Source organism: Artemia franciscana, chromosome 19 (genome assembly GCF_032884065.1).
Source record: "Artemia franciscana chromosome 19, ASM3288406v1, whole genome shotgun sequence".
NCBI classification, from domain to species: domain Eukaryota; kingdom Metazoa; phylum Arthropoda; class Branchiopoda; order Anostraca; family Artemiidae; genus Artemia; species Artemia franciscana.
The window spans coordinates 25,961,673-25,981,536 of record NC_088881.1 but is presented as its reverse complement, the minus strand read 5'-3'; the positions used below and the strand labels follow the sequence as shown (position 1 = coordinate 25,981,536).

The 19,864-nt window shown below is 35.9% G+C and overlaps 1 protein-coding gene across 3 annotated transcripts in view; it reads left to right on the top strand.

The window, feature by feature from the left end:
• Positions 1-19,864, top strand: part of LOC136039481 (exonuclease 1-like) — a 36,145-nt gene that overhangs the window by 13,098 nt on the left and 3,183 nt on the right. For all 3 annotated transcript variants that reach the window (XM_065723267.1, XM_065723269.1, XM_065723268.1), the window contains exons 6-11: positions 4,553-4,771; positions 10,173-10,457; positions 11,978-12,203; positions 14,736-14,978; positions 17,007-17,184; positions 19,320-19,749. In XM_065723267.1, coding sequence (XP_065579339.1) covers positions 4,553-4,771; positions 10,173-10,457; positions 11,978-12,203; positions 14,736-14,978; positions 17,007-17,184; positions 19,320-19,749 — 1,581 coding nt within the window. The remainder of the gene's footprint in view (positions 1-4,552; positions 4,772-10,172; positions 10,458-11,977; positions 12,204-14,735; positions 14,979-17,006; positions 17,185-19,319; positions 19,750-19,864) is intronic.

Here is a 19,864-nt window from a genome sequence, read left to right as displayed (position 1 = left end):
AAGATGCATCATCACGGGATAGGGCTATCTGGCAAGGTATCTGTGTTGAGTACACTCATCTCTAAATAACGACGTTCAAAAAAAATTTCGAAAAGGCGCTTCAGTTGCCAGTCTTTCGAACATCTGGATCGAGACTGCAGCAATCAACCTGCTGTCCTCGTTGTGCAGGGCCCCATGTTTCGTTAAGAGAAACACCGTGTCAGTCGAACAGTTTCAAGTGTGCCTCAAGTGTACCAACGGGAAGAACGATCGCCCACGCTATATCCTGATCTGTCCGGGTGTTAAAAAAGCCATGAGCAAAGGGTCCCAACTCCAATAATAAACAATTCAAAGGTCTTTTGCGGAAACATATACGGGCACAATCCTGGGAAAACAGACTATCTTAGTGGAATTTGCTACGATTACAATGTAATTTGTGTGCAAGAGCACCTACTTACCAAGAATAATTTTGCTCTGTTCTAGTCCTTTCCGCACAAATCAGTTTTCATACATGAAGCTAAACGACAATTTACGTGCGGAAGACCTAGCGGCGGCACTGCTGTTATAGTCGGCGGTCAGATCCCCTGTAGGCTGTATGAGTCGTGGGACTTCTACTCTTCTGTGGAATTTGTTGGACCAACTAGCTTTTCCTTATCAATATATATTTCCCAACAAACCTGATTAACGATTGTTCTGAGAAACGCTAAACCGAAGCGTGTAGTCGTTTAAGCAGATTCTTGTGCAGACGACAACAGATGCTTTCTAATTTGTGGAGACTTCCAGTGCAACCCCTCCTTACCTACTAAACTTACAGACATTCTTCTAGCACCACTCCCAGATAAGATATGCTTTTGTGACAAAGATCAGCAGTTTATCTATATACAAAATAATGGCTCTACGAGTAATGTTGACCATGCGATAACAAATTTCTCCCTCAAGACAAATATAAGCATTGACTTTGACCATACTTACATAGCGACGATTTAAGTCTATATCTCAGTGTTCCTTTTCAATCTATTGCAACCCGCATAGCTTACTAACACTATATCGAAAGCGAGTGGGAAAAAATTGACGCGGTGCTGTATCAATACACGTGTGACAAATTCTGAACAAAATTGAAGTGCCCTACCAGCTACCAATGCACGGTGTCGAAAGTACGATTGCCTTAACAATCTATTTTGAGGAAATCTGCCATGACATAAAAACCATAGAGAAGTTAGCCGTCGTCTGTCGTAAAGTCCGTTCTGGTATTCAAAAACCAAGTTGGGACAAATGTCCCCTGGTCAAAAAAGCAAAAAAACGTGCTAAATTGTAGTACAATATCTGGAAGGAATCCGATAAGCCCAGATCTGGAGTGGTCTTCCAACTGTGTCGGAGCACAAAGAAGGACTACCTAAATCTAACAGAAAAACTTAAAAGCGAAGAAGGAGACAAAATATCAGATCAAGCCTCAAAAAATCCGAAAGTGATTTGGAAGTTCTTCAAGAAATCCCAGACCAGTGGAGAAACTTACTCATCTGACATTCCAGAGTAGGAGTGGTTAAGGCAATACTCTACAGTGTTCGGTTCCAGAGACCCCAAGCTCGGACAGAATTGTGATAAATGTTTGAAGGAAGAACTCGAAACCTTATTAAAAGTGCGAAGTACCTTTGTGATATCTAAATCAACTGTAATTAAAACAGTTCTTGAATTAAAACGCAGAAAGGCACCTGTTCTCGATGGTATTTGGCCGGATAACCTAATGTATGGCCCTGACTTCTTGTTTGAATATATCACCCTTCTGTTCCAGATGTGTGTCCATTGCGGTATGGTCCCCCAGCTCATTTTGTGTTGGTGTTCTGTCAAATATCCCTAAAAAATCGAAATCAGTGCACAGGATATAGACCAATTGCAGTTTCAAGTGTTCTCAGTAAAGTCCTCGAGCTACTTCTCTTTCCCAAAGTTTCGAAAAATTGTAGACTGTATTTTCGTAAGTTAGGATTCTGCCGAAACCTGAGTTGCGCTTTTGTACATTGACTATTAAAGAAAGTTATTAACAAAGACCACAGAATGGGATCCTCCCTCTGTATGTGCAGCGTAGACATCTCAGCAACTTTTGATTAAGTTGTGCAGTCTCAGGTGTTCATGAAATTACTCGAGCTGTGTGTGAGTGCTCATGTTGTAGTACATTTTTTTTTCTGGTACTCGGCCAGTTTTGCGAATCGGTTCGTGTCAGTGGATCATCTGAGAAGATCGATTAGACTTGTTCGAGGCCTTCGAAAAGGACCTATATTAAGCCCCATCCTCTTTAATACCCTGACATCCAGAATAACTAAAAATGCTGCTGGAGGAGTCAGTATCAATCTATGCGACCTTAACCTGCTTTCTTATGCTGACGACCTTACTTCTCCACAAGAAACCTTACTTCTCTACAAGACACTATCGACCGCCTGAAAACTGATTACAAAAGTATCGGTCTGAGGCTCAATGTAATAAAGATGGGGCTCTTGGAATGTTTCCCTCGGCAAGCAAAGCAGTGGTTCTAGATATGTGATGGTTGAACACGAAAATTTTTCCTGGAAAGTCCATAAAATACCTGGGAATAACATACGGTCATGATATTAGAAGTTCTCGTTTACTAATAATTGAGAAAACTACCAACAGTTTTTGTCAAGCTATGGGAAGCTTGTCTCTCTGAAATTTAGCTTGAACAGTAAGATTCATGGAAAGCTTTACGCAGCGGTTGCTCTCCCTCGCCTGCTTTATGAATCGCCGCTATGGGACTAGTTCACACAAACTGACAAACTAAAATTCCGGTCTATATACTGCAAATCCCTCATGTTTTTGCTTCGATACCCGCTCTACGAGAGAAACTCTAAGATCTCAAAATATGGTTGACCCAATTGCCGTTGTGTCGTTTACTGAAAAAAGTGCAGAAAAAAGGCATTTGTTCGAGTTTTTGCCTCAACATCTGATATACGAGTGCGAATGAAGAAGCTACTGCTTAATCTTGTTTTTTGGTGCTGAGTGTTCCTGTTTTTTTTTTTTTTTTTTTTTTTTTTTTTTTTTTTTTTTTTTTTTTTTTTTTTTTTTTTTTTATATTACTCCTCTTTTCTCTTCTTTCAGTATGAGCAGGCGCAAGTGAAATTATTGTTATTATTATATGTAAAATTATATATATATATATATATATATATATATATATATATATATATATATATATATATATATATATATATATATATAACAATCAGTTTTTGTTATACGGTTATCAGAGGGAAAATAAAAAATTTGTGAGGTTTCTTTTGCTTTTCTGAAAATTTCCAATTATAGAGATACGACCCTTTGATACCTGACTGACGATTTAGACCTACTGGGGTAATTATTTACCTAAACAAGCTTTGCTTCAGGTTTTATTATGTTTATTGTTTATGGGTAAACCCCTTTCTTTCTTCCAAAAAAGGGCCCCATTTAAGTTCCTCCATAACAATTTGCCTCACAATCTGACAATTACCTTACAGACAATGAAGCAAACTTTCGGTGTTCCAGCGTTGTCGCAACTACGTTTGACCTGACTGTAGTCAAGTTAGCTATTGTCAAACACCGTAGTTAAGCGTTTGAACACGCTCAATAACGAGGTTAAAATTGCATAACAAGCTATTAACCTTGTTATAAAGACTTATCCACTTCTGATCTAAAAAGAAGAAAAAAATACGAGAAGGATTGACGTATTACATAGTGGAAACAGTCGATTTTGGGCGTGAAAACAATCCCAGGCTCTCCAATAAAAAAAATCCCAGACATTGATCTGTAGACTTTAAATTTCAAAGCGAATTCCCAAAATATTGTTAAAATGAAAGAGGAATCAAGCTTATTCAAGACTTGTATTTGGAATATATCCACTAAAAATGGCCATTTCCCTCAATTCGTTCACAAAAGGCTTGTTTAAATCGTCGCTTCTGTATAATTAAGAGAATTAAGATAATAGCAATCACTCGATTTAAAATTTTGATGCTGTAAATCATTTTTGTTGCTTTAAAAATGAAAGTTTTATTCTGTATTATTGCAAAAGAAATACAATTAAATTATTTTTTTAAACAAAAATCATGTTACTACCGATATCATTTTTAATAACAGAGAAAACGCCCGACGAGTGTATGCATCAACGGCCATACGGTCATATGAATAATGTGGTGATGTACCCGAAACTTTACTGTAAGATCAAGCGGTTATTTTTTTTTCCTGGAATTTACGCAGTTGTCGTATCATCTTGTTATGTTTTGAGTTTAGCCATCGCGAAATACTGTTAAGGCTTCCACTTATGGATTCGCTTTAGATTTGCTGGGTAGTAATGGATGAAGCTGGGGAGTTATTTTAAAGTTTAAATTTAAAGTCTGTTCAATTAATTTAGCTTAAAGAATACTAAAGTGGTCTACTTGTATGTTGTTTATAGTATACCTAATAATTTAAATTATTGAAAATAAATTATTAACCGTTGACCGTTGCGCATGGTAGGAAAATTCAAAATACGAATCGTGGAAAATAAAACGTTTAGTATTTGAATGGTTTATCTAATCTTGTGTTCATATTTCAGGTTCTCTTTAAGCTGAATCTAGAGGGGCGTGGTCAACTGTATGATCGTTCGCTCCTTAACGAATCTCTTGGAGTAAGAGCCAATTCATTTACTATTGAAAGATTTCGCCAGATGTGTATACTCTCCGGTTGTGATTACTTGCCCAGTCTGCCTGGAATAGGACTTGGAAAATCGATGCAGTTTTTCAGCAAACTAAAGCCTTCAGCGGACGTATACTCGGTAAACATATTTTTATTGCACCACTTTTTTAGTTAAATACAACATCCTAACTCACGGATAATTTAAACTTATAATTCTATCTAATTGATTTATCTTTACTAGTTTCAACAGTTTTGTAGAACTGAACTGATTCGTAGAACCATTTCTGTCACTTCTTACAGAAAGAATGAGTTGAAAGATCTTTTTGTCCTCTTTAAAACTCGTTCCCGTTGCTGGGTCGGATCAATTTTTTTTCTTTGATTAACAATCTTAATTTATTTCATTTTTCCTTAAATTACCCTTAGATATGTAGCCTGACTCTAACTTTATGTAGAAATAAACAAGAAAAAAAACTCCAAAATTTAACTTAAACTAACAGGACTAATCTATCACTGACCTCGTGTGGGGTAAAACGTGAGCCTAACGAATTGCTGTATTACCCCATTGTCTAGCATTCATAACTCAAAATATGTATTTTCACTAGCGTTTACGATTTACCGAATTCTATTAATTGAAACGGTCTTAGTTTTGGTCACTGACAGCAATTTTTGTTTTTGGTTGCCTCCACCCCTTTATTGGCTCCTCCTCGCGTCCTAGGAGTCAAATTTCGAAAAGTGTATGCACTCTTATACTGTAAACCGCAGAGCAACAATTATTAAACGCTTTCAACTCCACTCTAAACTTCCATCAGAAAAGACATTGCTTTTTTAAATGAATTTTTATCCGTCTATGGGTTTTAACAGTCTACACAATAAACCTTACAAAAAGATTTTTTTCTAATTTATGTAAAGAACTCAACATGAGTTTTTGTTAAAAAAAAAAGGACATTAAATCTATGTTTTACAGTGCTTCGCACCTCTCTTAAATTCACCTTTAAAAGAAAAATCTCCAATTCTGTCAAATACGGAGTCTAAGGGGTATTATGTCCTAGCAACCTTTGAGGAGTTAAATCACTTATGGAATATTCTTCTAGAAGAAATATTTAAAATTTAACCAGTTTATCGTGCTGGTCAATTTATGATTAAAGTTAATCACGTATTTAATTGACAATACAAGGAAAATTTGAATTAACAAGTTCATGAGGATTTTTCAAGGAATGTGATGATATTTTAAGAAATTAGGTAACGGAGCTACTTAAATATGACATCATGCTTCAGAGATGCAATTTAAAAAAAAAAAAATATGTGTGTTGTTTCATATTGGATATGAAGATGCATTTAAAAAGAAAATGTATCTGTTTTTACTTTTTTCTTTCTTTTTACTTGAAAAAGGCACTAGATATTGTGACTTTCTTTCAAATGAGTCCTATCCCGATACTATGACTACTGGTTCGGTACGATTACCCCTAGAAAAAGAAGACACATGGGTGCTTCCCATGTGAAAAAGTGAATATCCTTGTTGTTCCAGATGGGAACTGCAATTCTGTTACGTGGGGTTTTAAACCATGATATTTCCAGTGGTATAGTGAAAAGTTACGGAAAAGTCATGGAAAGTTATGATATTTAATATTTTGGAAATGTAGCAGGTTGCCTCAGCGTTGAGTGGCGACTTACATAAAGTGAGCTTCTGCTTGTCCCACTTTCTTGTTCTTTAAACCTTTTAGGAGCTTCAGCAGTTTATAGTTTAGCTGAAGGTTTTGTTTAGTTTTCTTCTGTTTTACAGCGAACCACTATTTTTATCCCAGCATTTAGCCCATTTCGCCATTTTTGAAAGGTTTCGCGCTCTTTTTTGAAATTCCCGTGAATTTTTCTCGCAATAAACTTTTACTACTAATAGTAACCGAACTAACAGTAACCATTCCTGCATCACCTTCAAATAGCGATTCCTCCTAACTTGACAGTTTTTTATAGTGCATTTTTAAACTTCCGGTTACTATGGGCTGTAATTCACTCTTTACTAGGAGGAGAAGGCAACCACAGCTGTAACCATTTTAATCTCGTTTCATTTTAGTACATAGTACATGCAAATATTTTAAGTGATGTTTACATGCATTTCTAGTTAGACTTCCATGCATAAACATGGATGGTTGGCCAGGTCATAAATGAAAACCCCGTTGTATATGTATGTGAACACTACTTTTGAGTTCTGATGATTGATTGACAAATGGGCATTTTGATTAGTAGAACTTGAAATCCTAGGTACAGAGTTCGTGACTCAAGAGCTTGAATATAACTTGTTTCTATCAAGCACCAAATTTTACATGTGGACTACAGCTGTCTGAAGATAGATGTCTTATCAAGTACGTTTCTAGGCATAGAAGTCTTTCTTAACATGTTTGTGAGCGGTGCTTTCGTTTTTAGGCAGAGGCGTTGAAACACTTTTGTCCCAGTCATGCTGTTTTCTCATTGGGTTCTTTGAAGTAAATATATCTCTGCAAATGTAACCAGTAAATTAAGTTTACTAAAGGGTGTTGTGTGAACGATAACTCATTTTTTGAAAAAAAAATTTGGAAGAACGCTTTTAAACATCGGGCACGCCAATAGCCTAAAGTAATTTTGTTGCTTGGAGGCTACTGATGCTGCTGGGGCCTAAACATCGTAATATTTGCTTTTGTTCGTTTGTTGATTTAAAAAAAAAAGTTTCTGGAAGTGTATCCAAAGGAAAAGTTTATAGATTGACATCCAGTTATCATTTAGTCCCTGATAAATAAAATAATAAATGTGTACATTCATTTTTATGTAAATTATTATCTCATTCTACAGAAAACAACAAAAAGTTGAGTCCGTTGATTTTTGAATTGAAAAGGGATTAGTTGTGGGAAAAGTCAAGTCATATATGAGATCATAAGATTTAAAAAACGAAGCGAACATTAGATAACGACCGTATTTTTGTGTTTTCGACTGCAGATTCAAAAATGGATGTTAGCAATAAAAGAAGACCTTTGTGTCTTCAATCTACAATTTTATACCTTTAAAAAAGTAAAAAGTCACCAAGAAAGCTGGAAATTTTCAGATAAAAAAATTCTAAATTTCCAAAATTGTATTTTCCCAAATTAGTTTTGAATTTAAAAACAACATAGACAAAATCAATTGGCATATGTAAAAAAAAATTGTTTAGTATAGCTGGTCAAAACAGGTGAAGCATAAACATCCTGTCAATGGGTCGAATGATATCTCTGTCAGCCTTTGCTTTATTACTCATCAGAAATATTTACCAGCCAACCAATCATATCTCTTTTTCAGCCTTTTCACTTTTATTGGTCTCGGTGACGACTGTCTCTTAACATTCACACTTGCTTCAGAATTCATTCTTATAATATTGATAAAAGATATATGTGCACCTGGGCGTTATTAGCCAAAATGGGGGGGGCAGTGATTGATTTTACCGAGTGGGTGATTATTTATATCGACTGCTTTAACCACTAATTGACATAATGTCCATTTCTAATGCGAAAATTAGGACGGCAATTCAGCCTAAAGAATTATATAATCCGAGGAAGAGCAACTGCTTAGTTCTTTGTCCCATAAGAAGCGTATGAACAACATGGTGACCTAGTGAAGAATGGAGCAATATATTAGGAGAAAAGCGATAATATAGTTTATATACAAAAAGATCCCAGAAGTGAAAAATTGGCAAATTTAAATTAAAATATACAGATTAAACAAAAAATGAAGAAAATACAACTATATACCTACAATTAAAAATTCAAACGTCTTGGTTTTGGAAGACAGCCAGACTTTCAGTAATTCCTCGAGCTTCAGCTCGTCTGTAACGTCAATTTCGCCGAACATCATGACAAGGTGATCCAAACGGTCATCGTCCGTCGCTTTGCGTAAACGTATCATGACCAGTTTTAGTTTGCTAAAACTTCTTTTTGCTATTGCCACAATTGGTGGTTCTGTCGCAAAACACTGGTAAACTGATCGAAGATTCGGAAATATCGATTTTTACAGCTTTAATTTCACGGAATAGTCCCTCAAAGATGGTACTATTTATGACTTTGTTGCGTTCAACCTCAGTCCTGGCCAAAAAGTGTAAAAGCCTTTAGCCCTAACATTAGTTCTGCAGGATCTAAGTCTTTTCCAGGAAACATCTTCACGAGGGCGGAAAGGCTTTCATATCTGTCATCCATTTTTCCCAGTAAACTTTAGTATGCTGGCCCCAGAACAGATGAGTTGTCGTAGATTGCACGATTTCCAGTCATCCAGCGGGTTCGCTCCAGAATGAGCAATTGTCTCTGAATGACGAGTAGGCGGACATCTAGGACGGTGCTTAAGTTGGAACTCGTCAATGGCTATTGAACCAAATTTTTCCGCTACTTCTTTTGCGGCCTCAATTTGTCTCCCTATCTGATCCTGATCTTCAAGGAGAGAATCTAAGATATCGTGTGTCGCCCTGAGTTTTTCGTTAACAGTCATCAAATCGAGGTGTTCAGCCTGCAACTTTTCCGTAAGAACCTTCGTCCTGAACATGACCTGGTGCATGAACGTAAGCGTCAGAATAAATTCAAAGCAGGTTATGTGGTGATGCAGAACTTTGGCTTTTTCTTTTATTTCTTTGTCCTCATTTTGTTCTTTTAGCTTTTCGAGAACTTCTTCAATGGTGTCTAAGCTGGTGTGTAAAACAGGACTGAATCAGTGCTCAAGCTAAAGAATTTGTTAATGACAAGATGAACGTTCATATCAGAGAGTTTGACAGCATAGTATTTTTACGTTCTTTATCTAACCGAACGGAAAATTTTGGCACCGTTCATAAGTTCACGACAGAAGTCTGTAAAACCGCTACATTTACCAACCTAGATTGAGATTTCATTAGATATTATATTCCTATTTTCATGCTCTTTAACCGAATGGAAAACTGTGGATCCAACCGTAAAATCACTGCACGAGTCGGTAAAACCACTGCAGTTACCAACCGAGATAGGTATTTCCGTTTATGTCCTGTCAGTATCTTCATGCTCTTTATTTAAGCAAATGGAAAATTGTGGCACCATCCGTAAAATGACGGCAGGAGTAGGTAATACTGCCGCATCTACCGACCAAGTCCGAGATTTCTCTAGATGACATGTCGGTATTTTCCTGGTTTTTGTTTAACAAAAAAAAGATGGCGTCGTTGGAAAATCGGGGCTCTTCGCGCCATGATTTTACCGCCTCATTTTTTTTGAGGGGCTGAAAATATGGGGGGGGGGGTGACACCTCCGTCTCCCATACGTGACGGCCTTGTATGTGCATATATATATATATATATATATATATATATATATATATATATATATATATATATATATATATATATATATATATATATATATATATATTGTTTATGTTCGTGTATACCTTAAAAAATTAGTTTAGCTAATCAATCCAGAAACCTTTGAAAATTAGACTAATTTGAAACTTTCAGAACTAACTGAAAACAAAGAAACAATAATCCACTTGGAATTTTCTCACTATTCTTTAACCAAATTTTGTTTTCTTTTTAGGAGTTAAGTTTGCTACCCAATTACCTCAAGAAGTCGGGGCTCGTTGTCTCAAAAGACTATAGAGAAAGATATGAACAAGCTGATAACACTTTCCTCTATCAACTTGTGTACGATCCTGTAAGCAGGGGTATTATACCGTTGAATCCTTATCCACCTGGAAAAGATGCGACTCACTACCCGTACGCTGGTCTTCCGACAACCCCTAGGAAAGCGTTTAACTTAGCAATTGGAAATTTGAATGTATTCACTTACGAGGCAATGGGTTCTTATAATCCTGATGAAGAGGTAATTCTCATTTTTTTTTTCAAAACTTTTTTATTTAGCATTTTAAAGAATTTTTTAATCCAAAGTCAGTCCCAAGTGGCTAGTAATACCAATTGTTTATAGTGAATAATTACTATGAAGGATAGTTTTATTGTTGTTAGTTAAAAATTTTTATTTATTGTTCAAAAGTGGAGTTTAATATTTTCTTAAAACGCTAGAGGAAATACTAAGTTGCAACAAGCAAAATATGTAATAAATATATAAATATTTAATATGCAGCTATGTAAATAAAGAAAAAAAAAGAATAATCCCGATATCCGCAAAAACACACACCCATACAAAGGTCCTTAATCCTTTTGAACAGATAATATGCCGTCCTCTTTTCACCCCCTCCGGCCTTTCCTTTTTTTTGAAAATAGTGATTAAATCATATCGATTTATATTACTATTGGCTTGTATATGCAGTAAGGTCAATCCGACAATTAAAAGCAATATATTGATTTAAAAATTGAACTGTGAATATGTGCAGAAAGTTCAATCTAAGAAAAGCAGGATTCAGAAGATTTACTGCAGAGTAAAATGACTTATAAAATGTATTTTTAGGCCACATTTCGCAATTTCCCGGAGATGGTAAAAGGTAAAAAAAAGATAAAGAATACGATATTGGACTTTACAGTCACTACCGACGGTATTGGTCTCCGTTTCATGGCCCTTTAGCCAGGAATTGCTATGGCGAGTCATCTTGTGCTTTCGCATCCCCTTTGTGTTTACCTTCCCCATATTTCTAAAGGGACCCATTAAGTCTGGGACTTAGCTTACAGAGTCATGCCACTGACCCCCGTTTGAAACCAAATAATGAGTTGCACCAGGACTCGATGGGTCCTTACAATTAGTCCTAATGGAAATTCAAATGTTTCCTCGGACGAATGTGTGACTGTGCATAATATGAACATTCTTTAATATCCCAAAATACAATTTCTGTTTATCTTTTAAACTAGTTTTATCAGGCCTCTATGCAAGAATTAATTTTGAGGGGCACAGGTGGGGGTTGACTTTGTCCAAAAAAAACTCGAGTTGCATTTGTTTACCGTTAATTTGCGGCATTTCTAATTGATAGAGGATTCACGTGTGGAGACTCCTTTCCTGCGTATATGGTGAATTCACCCCCCCCCCCCACCCTGAAGCTATTTTTTTACCATAGAAAGAAGGGAATTTTACAAAGGAAAGTGAAATATTTCTGATTCCTGATAATAAATAATTTCTTGTTGATTTAAAATTACGTTAGCATTTACGTATTTAGTTGAATTTATTCTTCCTATAAGGTTCGGATCGTATTAACGATAATAAATGTTTAGTTGTTTTTTTTATTTAAAATCAGAACTGAATATTAAAATCAGTTACCTTGACATGCAACTTTAAACAAGTGTTAGAGGAGTTCGGATTTTTTTCAAAATTATTATTTTTTTTATTATTTTTTTTTTTTTTAGGGAGCAGTTCTTTAATTTATTTGATTTCTAAGACGTAACTTCACCTTTTTACAGGAATGTGTTTCTTTAACCCGAAGCTATTCATGGTCAAATTCAGTGAAGCGAGCACCCCATCCTAGTATTTGGAGACCAAGCTACAGTTCCCAAGAAGTCTTTAAATCTCCAAGGAAAACACCAAAAAAATCACCAAGAAAAAAGCTGGCCTTTGGTGCAGAAAAGACGCTTATTACATCATTTTTAATTAGTCCAACGAAAAAGGTCACTTCTCCTCGCTCAAAAGGTAGGATGGTTTCTGCTTTTTCGTTTAGTAGGGACGTTCCCAATATTAGAATAGATTTCATGTTGACTTCAGAGGTTTTTGAATGCAAAAAAAAAATATTAATATACTGCAGAAATTTTTAATGCAAGATAAACAGATCAAACAGTTCGTGGTAACGAACTGTAGTAAGGAGCGACCTCAATACTAAACGAAACTTAAAAAAAAACAGAATTCTGATACTAAAAGATATATCAAAAGAATCGCATTTTTATGCTGATTTTAAACATATGAGTTTCATCAAATTTAGTCTTTGTTATCAAAAGTTACGAGCCCTGAGAAAATTTACCTTATTTTGGAAAATAGGGGGAAACCCCCCTAAAAGCTATATAATCTTAACGGTTATATAATGCTATGGAAATCACACCATAGCATTCAGCGTATCAGAGAACCCTGTAGCAAATATTTCAAGCTCCTATCTACAAAAATGTGGAATTTCGTATTATTTGCCAGAAGACAAATCACGGGTGCGTGTTTATTTGTTTGTTCGTTTTTGTTTTGTTTTTTCCAGGGGTCATCGTATCAACCAAGTGGTCTTAGAATGTCGCAAGAGGGCTCATTCTAACGGAAATGAAAAGTTCTAGTGCCCTTTTTAAGTGACCAAAAAAACTGGAGGGCACCTAGGCCCCCTCCCACGCTCATTTTTTCTCCAAAGTCAACGGATCAAAATTTTGAGATAGCCATTTTGTTCCGCATAGTCAAAAACCATAATAACTATGTCTTTAGGAATGACTTACTCCCCCACAGTCCCCGAGGGAGGGGCTGTACAGACGTTTTCAGGGGGATTTTTTTTTTTTTAGGGGTGAGGCTGAAGGGAGCGGGCTATGTGGGAGTATCTTTCCTTGGAGAAAAATGTCATGGGGGAAGAGAAATTCAATGAAAAGGGCGCAGGATTTTCTAAAACTACTATAAAAAAACAATGAAAAAATAAACATGAAAAAGTTTTTCAATTGAAAGTAAGGAGTAGCATTGAAACTTAAAACGGACAGAGATTATTACGCATATGAGGGGCTCTAAAAATACTTTAGCATAAAGAGCGAGGTATTTAGGAGGAGATAAATACCTCGCTTTTTATGCTAAAGTATTTTTAGCAATTTCAACTATTTACTCTACGGCCTTTCTGATTCAGGGGTCATTCTTAAAGAATTGAGACAAAACTTACGATTTAGTGTAAAGAGCGGGGCATTAACGAGGGTACAAACCCCCTTATATACATAATCTATCTTCTATATATACAAAAATAAGTTGTGTGTGTGTTGTGTGTTGACTGACGTCATGCATGTTTGTCGACTGACGTCATTATAAGGATTGAGCATTATGCCGTCATGAAGTTGTTTGTCGACTGACGAAATTACAGACCGGGACACAAATGACGACCGGGGCACTCAAAGAGAAATTACAGACTGGGACACCGGGACACAAATAACGACCGGGACACAGGGAATATAAATTACGACCGGGACACAGGGAATGTTCGATTAGCAATCACCATCAACAAAGCTCAAGGGCAATCATTAGAATAATGAGGTATAGATCTGAATACGGATTGTTTTTCCCAAGGACAATTATATGTTCATGTTCAAGAGTCGGTAAACCTGACAATCTATTTATATGCACAGACAATGGGACAGCGAAGAATGTTGTATATTCGCAAGTTTTATGTTGTTAAAAACATATATATATATATATATATATATATATATATATATATATATATATATATATATATATATATATATATATATATATATACATATATATGTATATATATATATATATATATATATATATATATATATATATATATATATATATATATATATATATATATATATATATATATATATACTAGCTGTTGGGGTGGCGCCTCGCGCCACCCCAACACCTAGTTGGTGGGGGCGCTTCGCGCCCCCCCCCAAGCCCCCCCGCGCGCGTAAGTCGTTACGCGCCATATTAGTTATGCGCCATTGTAGTTGTGTCCCTATGTCCCACCTGTGAATATAGATATATATATATATATATATATATATATATATATATATATATATATATATATATATATATATATATATATATATATATATATATGTTTTTAACTACGTAAAACTTGCGAATATACAACATTCTTTGCTCAGGTCATTCTTTGCTGTCAGGTTTACCGACTCTTGAACATGCAACATATAATGGTCCATGGGAAAACAATCCGTATTCAGATCTATACCTCATGATTCTAATGATTTTTTGTGTTATTTTCTCTTGTTTTTCTGCTAGATTTTTGCTTGTCAAGTATAAGCAATCACCTTCTGATATTGTGTAGAGCTTTTCAATACTTCTTAAATTTATTGGCTATCTCAGGATTTTTGTCACGCGGTATTTGTCACCATAATTGTTAGGTCTCACATATGGTGAAAAAGAGCACTTTGTCAATAAATAGAAGATGTTTTCTTGCGAAAATAATTTACATATATATAAACTCATTATATTACCGGTTTACAGATTTAACCGCCGAAGGAAAAGGTATTTTAAGTCAATACTCGATAACTGCCACATCTAACAGTCCGCAACCATCTCCTGAAAAGCCCAAGAAAGCCCGAATCGAAAGTGACTACAGTTCTGTTGAATGGACGCCGACTAAAATTAAGCGGAAAAAGGGTGGTGTTTGGGAGGACGAAGAAGATCCTATTGGTGCTAAGATATCGCCATCTATTTCTGACGGGGTAAAAAACCCAGAACGAGAAGGTAAGCTAAGTGAGGCAAGATTAAAAATTTCCTCTGTATTGTATTTTCCTTTCATAGTTATTAAGTTAATTAAAACTATTATGACGAGGCTGCGTTGCCAGGACTTAGAATTCATATCTTACATGTTTCCTGTGATTTCGACAATGTCGAAGTCGCTGCTTATTATTTGGGGTGACTTTATTTGTTGTTTTTTTACGATTATTAAGTTCAATCCGGGGCTTAGTCTTAGTGTTTCAGTTGCAGTGGTGTGTTCCCCCAAGGGCAGGCCCTGAAGGTCCAAGGTCCAGGGTGCACGCCCATAGCCAAATCCTCATTATTCTACATACTTGGGATCGTCATACTCCCCCAACTTTTGCGAGGAGCGCACACCTGAGTGCCTCTGGAGGCATAACGGAAATCATTCCTAGCGTATGATTTCTGTTGGCAGCTCACCTTGATAATAGAATATCCTTCAAATTTTAATATTGATTTTGACAATGTCAAAGTCGGTCAGTGCCACTTAAATCACCTTTCGTATGGCTTTTTCTTGATTTTAAAATCAACTTAAGTTGTTTCAACAGCGATACACTGTCTGGACTGAAAATTTAAGTGTCAATTTGTTACTACGACTTTCGCATTGTCAAAATGACTGTCTGTCCCTCGAAGTCGTGTTTTTTTATGGCTATTAACTTATTAAATTAACAATTAGTAGTAGTATTAATTTATTAACCAAAGGAAATAACACAGACAAAATCAATCGGTAGCACACCAAAAGCGTTGCTTGTGAGGGTGTGTTACTAACAAAAAAGAACAAAAAAAGAAGATTTAATTAAATTAATGCTATTAAACTAACATTGTAACGTGGCAAGAATATATCTTAAAAACTACACCAAAGGCTGTGTGGAACTATTACATTAAATGGTTAAGTATTTGTAAATTGAACGAGCTTTTTGAAGGAAAGTAGCTTTGTGGAAAAAATACTTTCTTTTTTTTTCTTTGTCGGTTGTTTTTTTTTCTAATTATCAAAAAGACCAGTTAAGCTCTACTGCAATCTTCTCTATTTTTCCTTCCAAGTGTTCCGCTTTTTCCATGTTTTTGCAAATTTTTGCTTCCTAAGAACCATACAAAACATCATAGAATGCAGTATAAATCCATGTTCGAAAACTCTGTAAATCGGTATATGATATTTCACCCTGAGCAAAAATACTACTAGCTTTGTAGTAAGCTTTACTAATATACTTTAAAGAATTCTTGTGTCAGCCTTGGGGTGCTGACAAAAAATATGACGAACATTCAATACAGTTCAAACTGTACCCTCTATAGGAGTAGTAGTAATCGTTCTTCACATGTGCTTTTCGCAAAAAAAAAAAAACATAATGTATTTGTGAAGTTTCTGGGAGGGAGTAGAGTGAAGCTCCAAATAAAGTGAGCCAGAGAAGAGGCGTGCGTGACTGTGTTTTGCTGAGGTAGCTTAGAGCTGGGACGATTTTTTAGTGGTAGTGGCTGCAGTTTCCTTGGAAACACTGCAAAAGAATAGTGTATAGCAGCGCAATTTCGTGTTAAGAGTAGTACAGAATTACCAGTGCCACGGAACCCGTCCACGGAAAGCGTGCTCCTGATTTCTGCCCGTGGTACTCAGATCTAGATATGGGTATTTGCGTTCAATTTTATATAAATTCCAAATGCCGCTAACCTTGAATTAAGGTCTTCTGAACTTAAGGAGTAGCTCTTTTTTATATTTAGAATTGCTCTAAGATACTTGTTTGGATAGAAATTTAGTACAACTTACCGGTTTCCAGTCCTTCCTACTATTCACCTCCTCTCTGGGCGTACATAGTAAGCCCATAGTAGCTGTGTTAAAAATGTGGTTAATGGTGAAGTAGAAGTGAGAGATTTGTCAGGTTTTTACTGTCTCTTCTGTAAAATTTTGATTTGGCAATCTAATTTTTCGAAGTCTGTATGATTAAAACTAAACAAAATAATCCTTTGATGGATCCCTTCCTTTATACAGGTATGGTTGTATGATATCTTATCTTTTTTTCTTTTTAGTGGTGGAAACCCAAGTTATACCAGACATTGACCGAAATTTCACGAAAATGAAAAATCCGTTCACTGTTTTGGTGCCTAAACAGGGTCCCAAGAAGCGATTAGCATATAGCGCTCTGTCTATATTTGAAAAAATGAAGATGACTCGAAGTGAGCATAATCAAGAAATTGTCATTAGCAAGTAAGTAATTTTCTATGCTTATGCTTGATAATGTATGCTGTATAGGGATGCTGACATTCTAATCTAGATCCTGTATATCGCGGCTGTTATGCGGACACCTCATAAAATAGGAAAACTGAATGGCTCAAACGGTGATACAGTTAATTGTATCTATGCCTTTGAGTACGGAATGTTTTTTTTACCGTCCACACAAAAACTTATTAACTTTTTTCGCAAAAACTGCGAGAAAACCGCGAATTTTACATGCAGCAACCTTGGTATGCGAAATCCCTCTAACCCTATCATATATGTAAACATGGCGTAGGCTTTTTTGGCGTAGTTACATATTCTAAGGAAAATATTTCTGTAGATGTACACGGGTCACCGCCCAATGGGAGAGGGAGAGTGTAAGAAGGGGAGAGGAGAGGGTGGTGAGGTTCTTCAAGATGGAGTGGAGAAGCAGGTAAAGAGTAAATTTCAGGCTCCAACGTTTTCACGGAGGATGTGTCAGGCCAATCGTGATGTTGATGGGGGCTTACTCTCCAGGGAATGCCTATTGAATAGTATCCTTGTGTAGTTTTTCAGTAAAAAGATCGCCAGAATGAATAACAAAAATGTTGTCTTAAGCAGTAGTAGGCGTCTTAATGAATCGGTTGACAAAAAGGACTCGTACAAGCAATGCAGCCTTTGTTTATGACCCTCTGCAGCCTTTTTTCCATATTGATACTGGTTTAATTAGTCCATGTTGTCTTTTGTTAGTTTGATTTTTTTTTTCTCGCTGTTTATCGTTTTTGTTTATTTATAATACTCCGTACTTTGTGTTTTTTATACTTTTACGAGTAATAAAGTTCATTCATTCATTCATTATGATACAAAAAAGGTATTGTTGTGGAAAACTGTGTAAGCTTTCCTTTGTAACTGGAACAAGATGAACATTAAAAGGCTTTTTGCTTAAAAATGTATTTGTTTTTGTAATTCATTCCTGTTGCCTTGTTTTCTTTTTTTTAATATCGTTTTTATATTGCTACGTTACTGCATGCTTCTTTTTACCCCTCACTTCACTCGTCACCTCACCTCACTTTTTGCAGCTTATTCCAGTCACCTCGTCTTCTTTTTTTTCAAACCGTATTTATAGTTCTACTTTGATTCACTTTCTTTTCCCTGTTTCAATCCTCAATGGAATGATGATTTAGTTCCTCGTGTGCATGTTATCTAACGTCCTCATATTACTAGCCATTGATCTTGCTGTTAATTGGAGCCTAAAGTTAGAAATGTCATAATTTCAAGTTCTGAGACAATAGCACAAAACGTGTGCTATTGTCTCAAAGTTCAGCCACCAATGGCCGCTTTACAGGATGCGTAAATGCTGCCAGGAACTATAATATCTATGGCAATTCCTTTGAGCACTAGAAACCATTAATCACCTGATTGTCGATTATGCCAATTATAAATTGTAAAAATTGAATATTTCTTATTGAAAAGAACTGTCACAATTTCCTTTAAGTTGGCTGTCTATCTGTTAATTATCTAACTAATTATTAGGTTAATTGCAATGAAATTCTTATTAATTAATGTTGCTAGGGATTGTAGGAGTAGTCAGTTTTACGGATCGCAGCATCTTACGGCTTATACGGCATTCACGAAATTAATAAAGATTTACATAAAGTGCATGCTATGGATTGATGACCGCCTGGAGGTAAATTCTGGGTTAATGACTGCGAAAGGTTCCCCTGCCAAGTATTTGAATGTGTCTTTCAAGCACTTCAAATAATCTAAGAGAAGATTTTTGTCCCCTTCAGATGATTATTTAAACGCTCCTTTGGCATGTTTTTGACAAAATACAAGGAATTATTCAACTTCAAATGATCTTTTGGTATTCCGGTCCATAAACTTCTTTTTTTATGGTACCTATTACCATTGTGTAACCTTCCTAAAGGTTAGAGAGTGTGCATATGTGGATAGTAAGATTTATCATTGGCTTTTCCCTTATCGGAAAAAAATTTCCGATTATCTTACGTAAGTGACAGTTTCTAATGACTAGAGACAAGTTGACTAATGACTAGTTTTAGTGACTAAAATAAAACATGCCGTTATTTCTAATTTACGCTTCAACAATACAACTTAAAGCTAATAAACTTTTTTAACTTTCTTTTTAGATATTTTTCGTCGACACCATCTGAAGCTAAGAGCAACAAAAAACCAAAGCTAGATGAAGAAGCATCCTGCTTCGATTACTTTGAATCTGATAGCGGTGTTGAATCACTCGCAACCAGCATTGCCACGCCCACCTCACCTTGTGACCCGTCGACTCCTCAGAAACGAACAGATGAGAACGGTGATTCTGAAAGCCCTATCCTTTCCTCCAAATTAGTCTCATCTAGTAATCTTATTAGAAGATCTAGTAGCTTAAAACAGAGAAATCTTTTGCAAGCATTTGCCTATCAGCGAAGCGTTGATCGTAGGTCAAGTATTTGCTCACTTCGCAAAATATCGGACGACGTAATTGATTTAGCAGAGGAGGAATGCGACCAGAATTATACTTCGATTGTAGAAAACGACTATAGAGAGCAATGTACCTTTGAACAGGTAAGCTACTTAGAAAAGAAAGCGACAAAATGTGTTGGATAAAAGCAGTTAGATGTACTTTAAGGCTTTTCGCCACTGCCAAAAATGACCCTTAAACTAATCCAAACAATTGCTA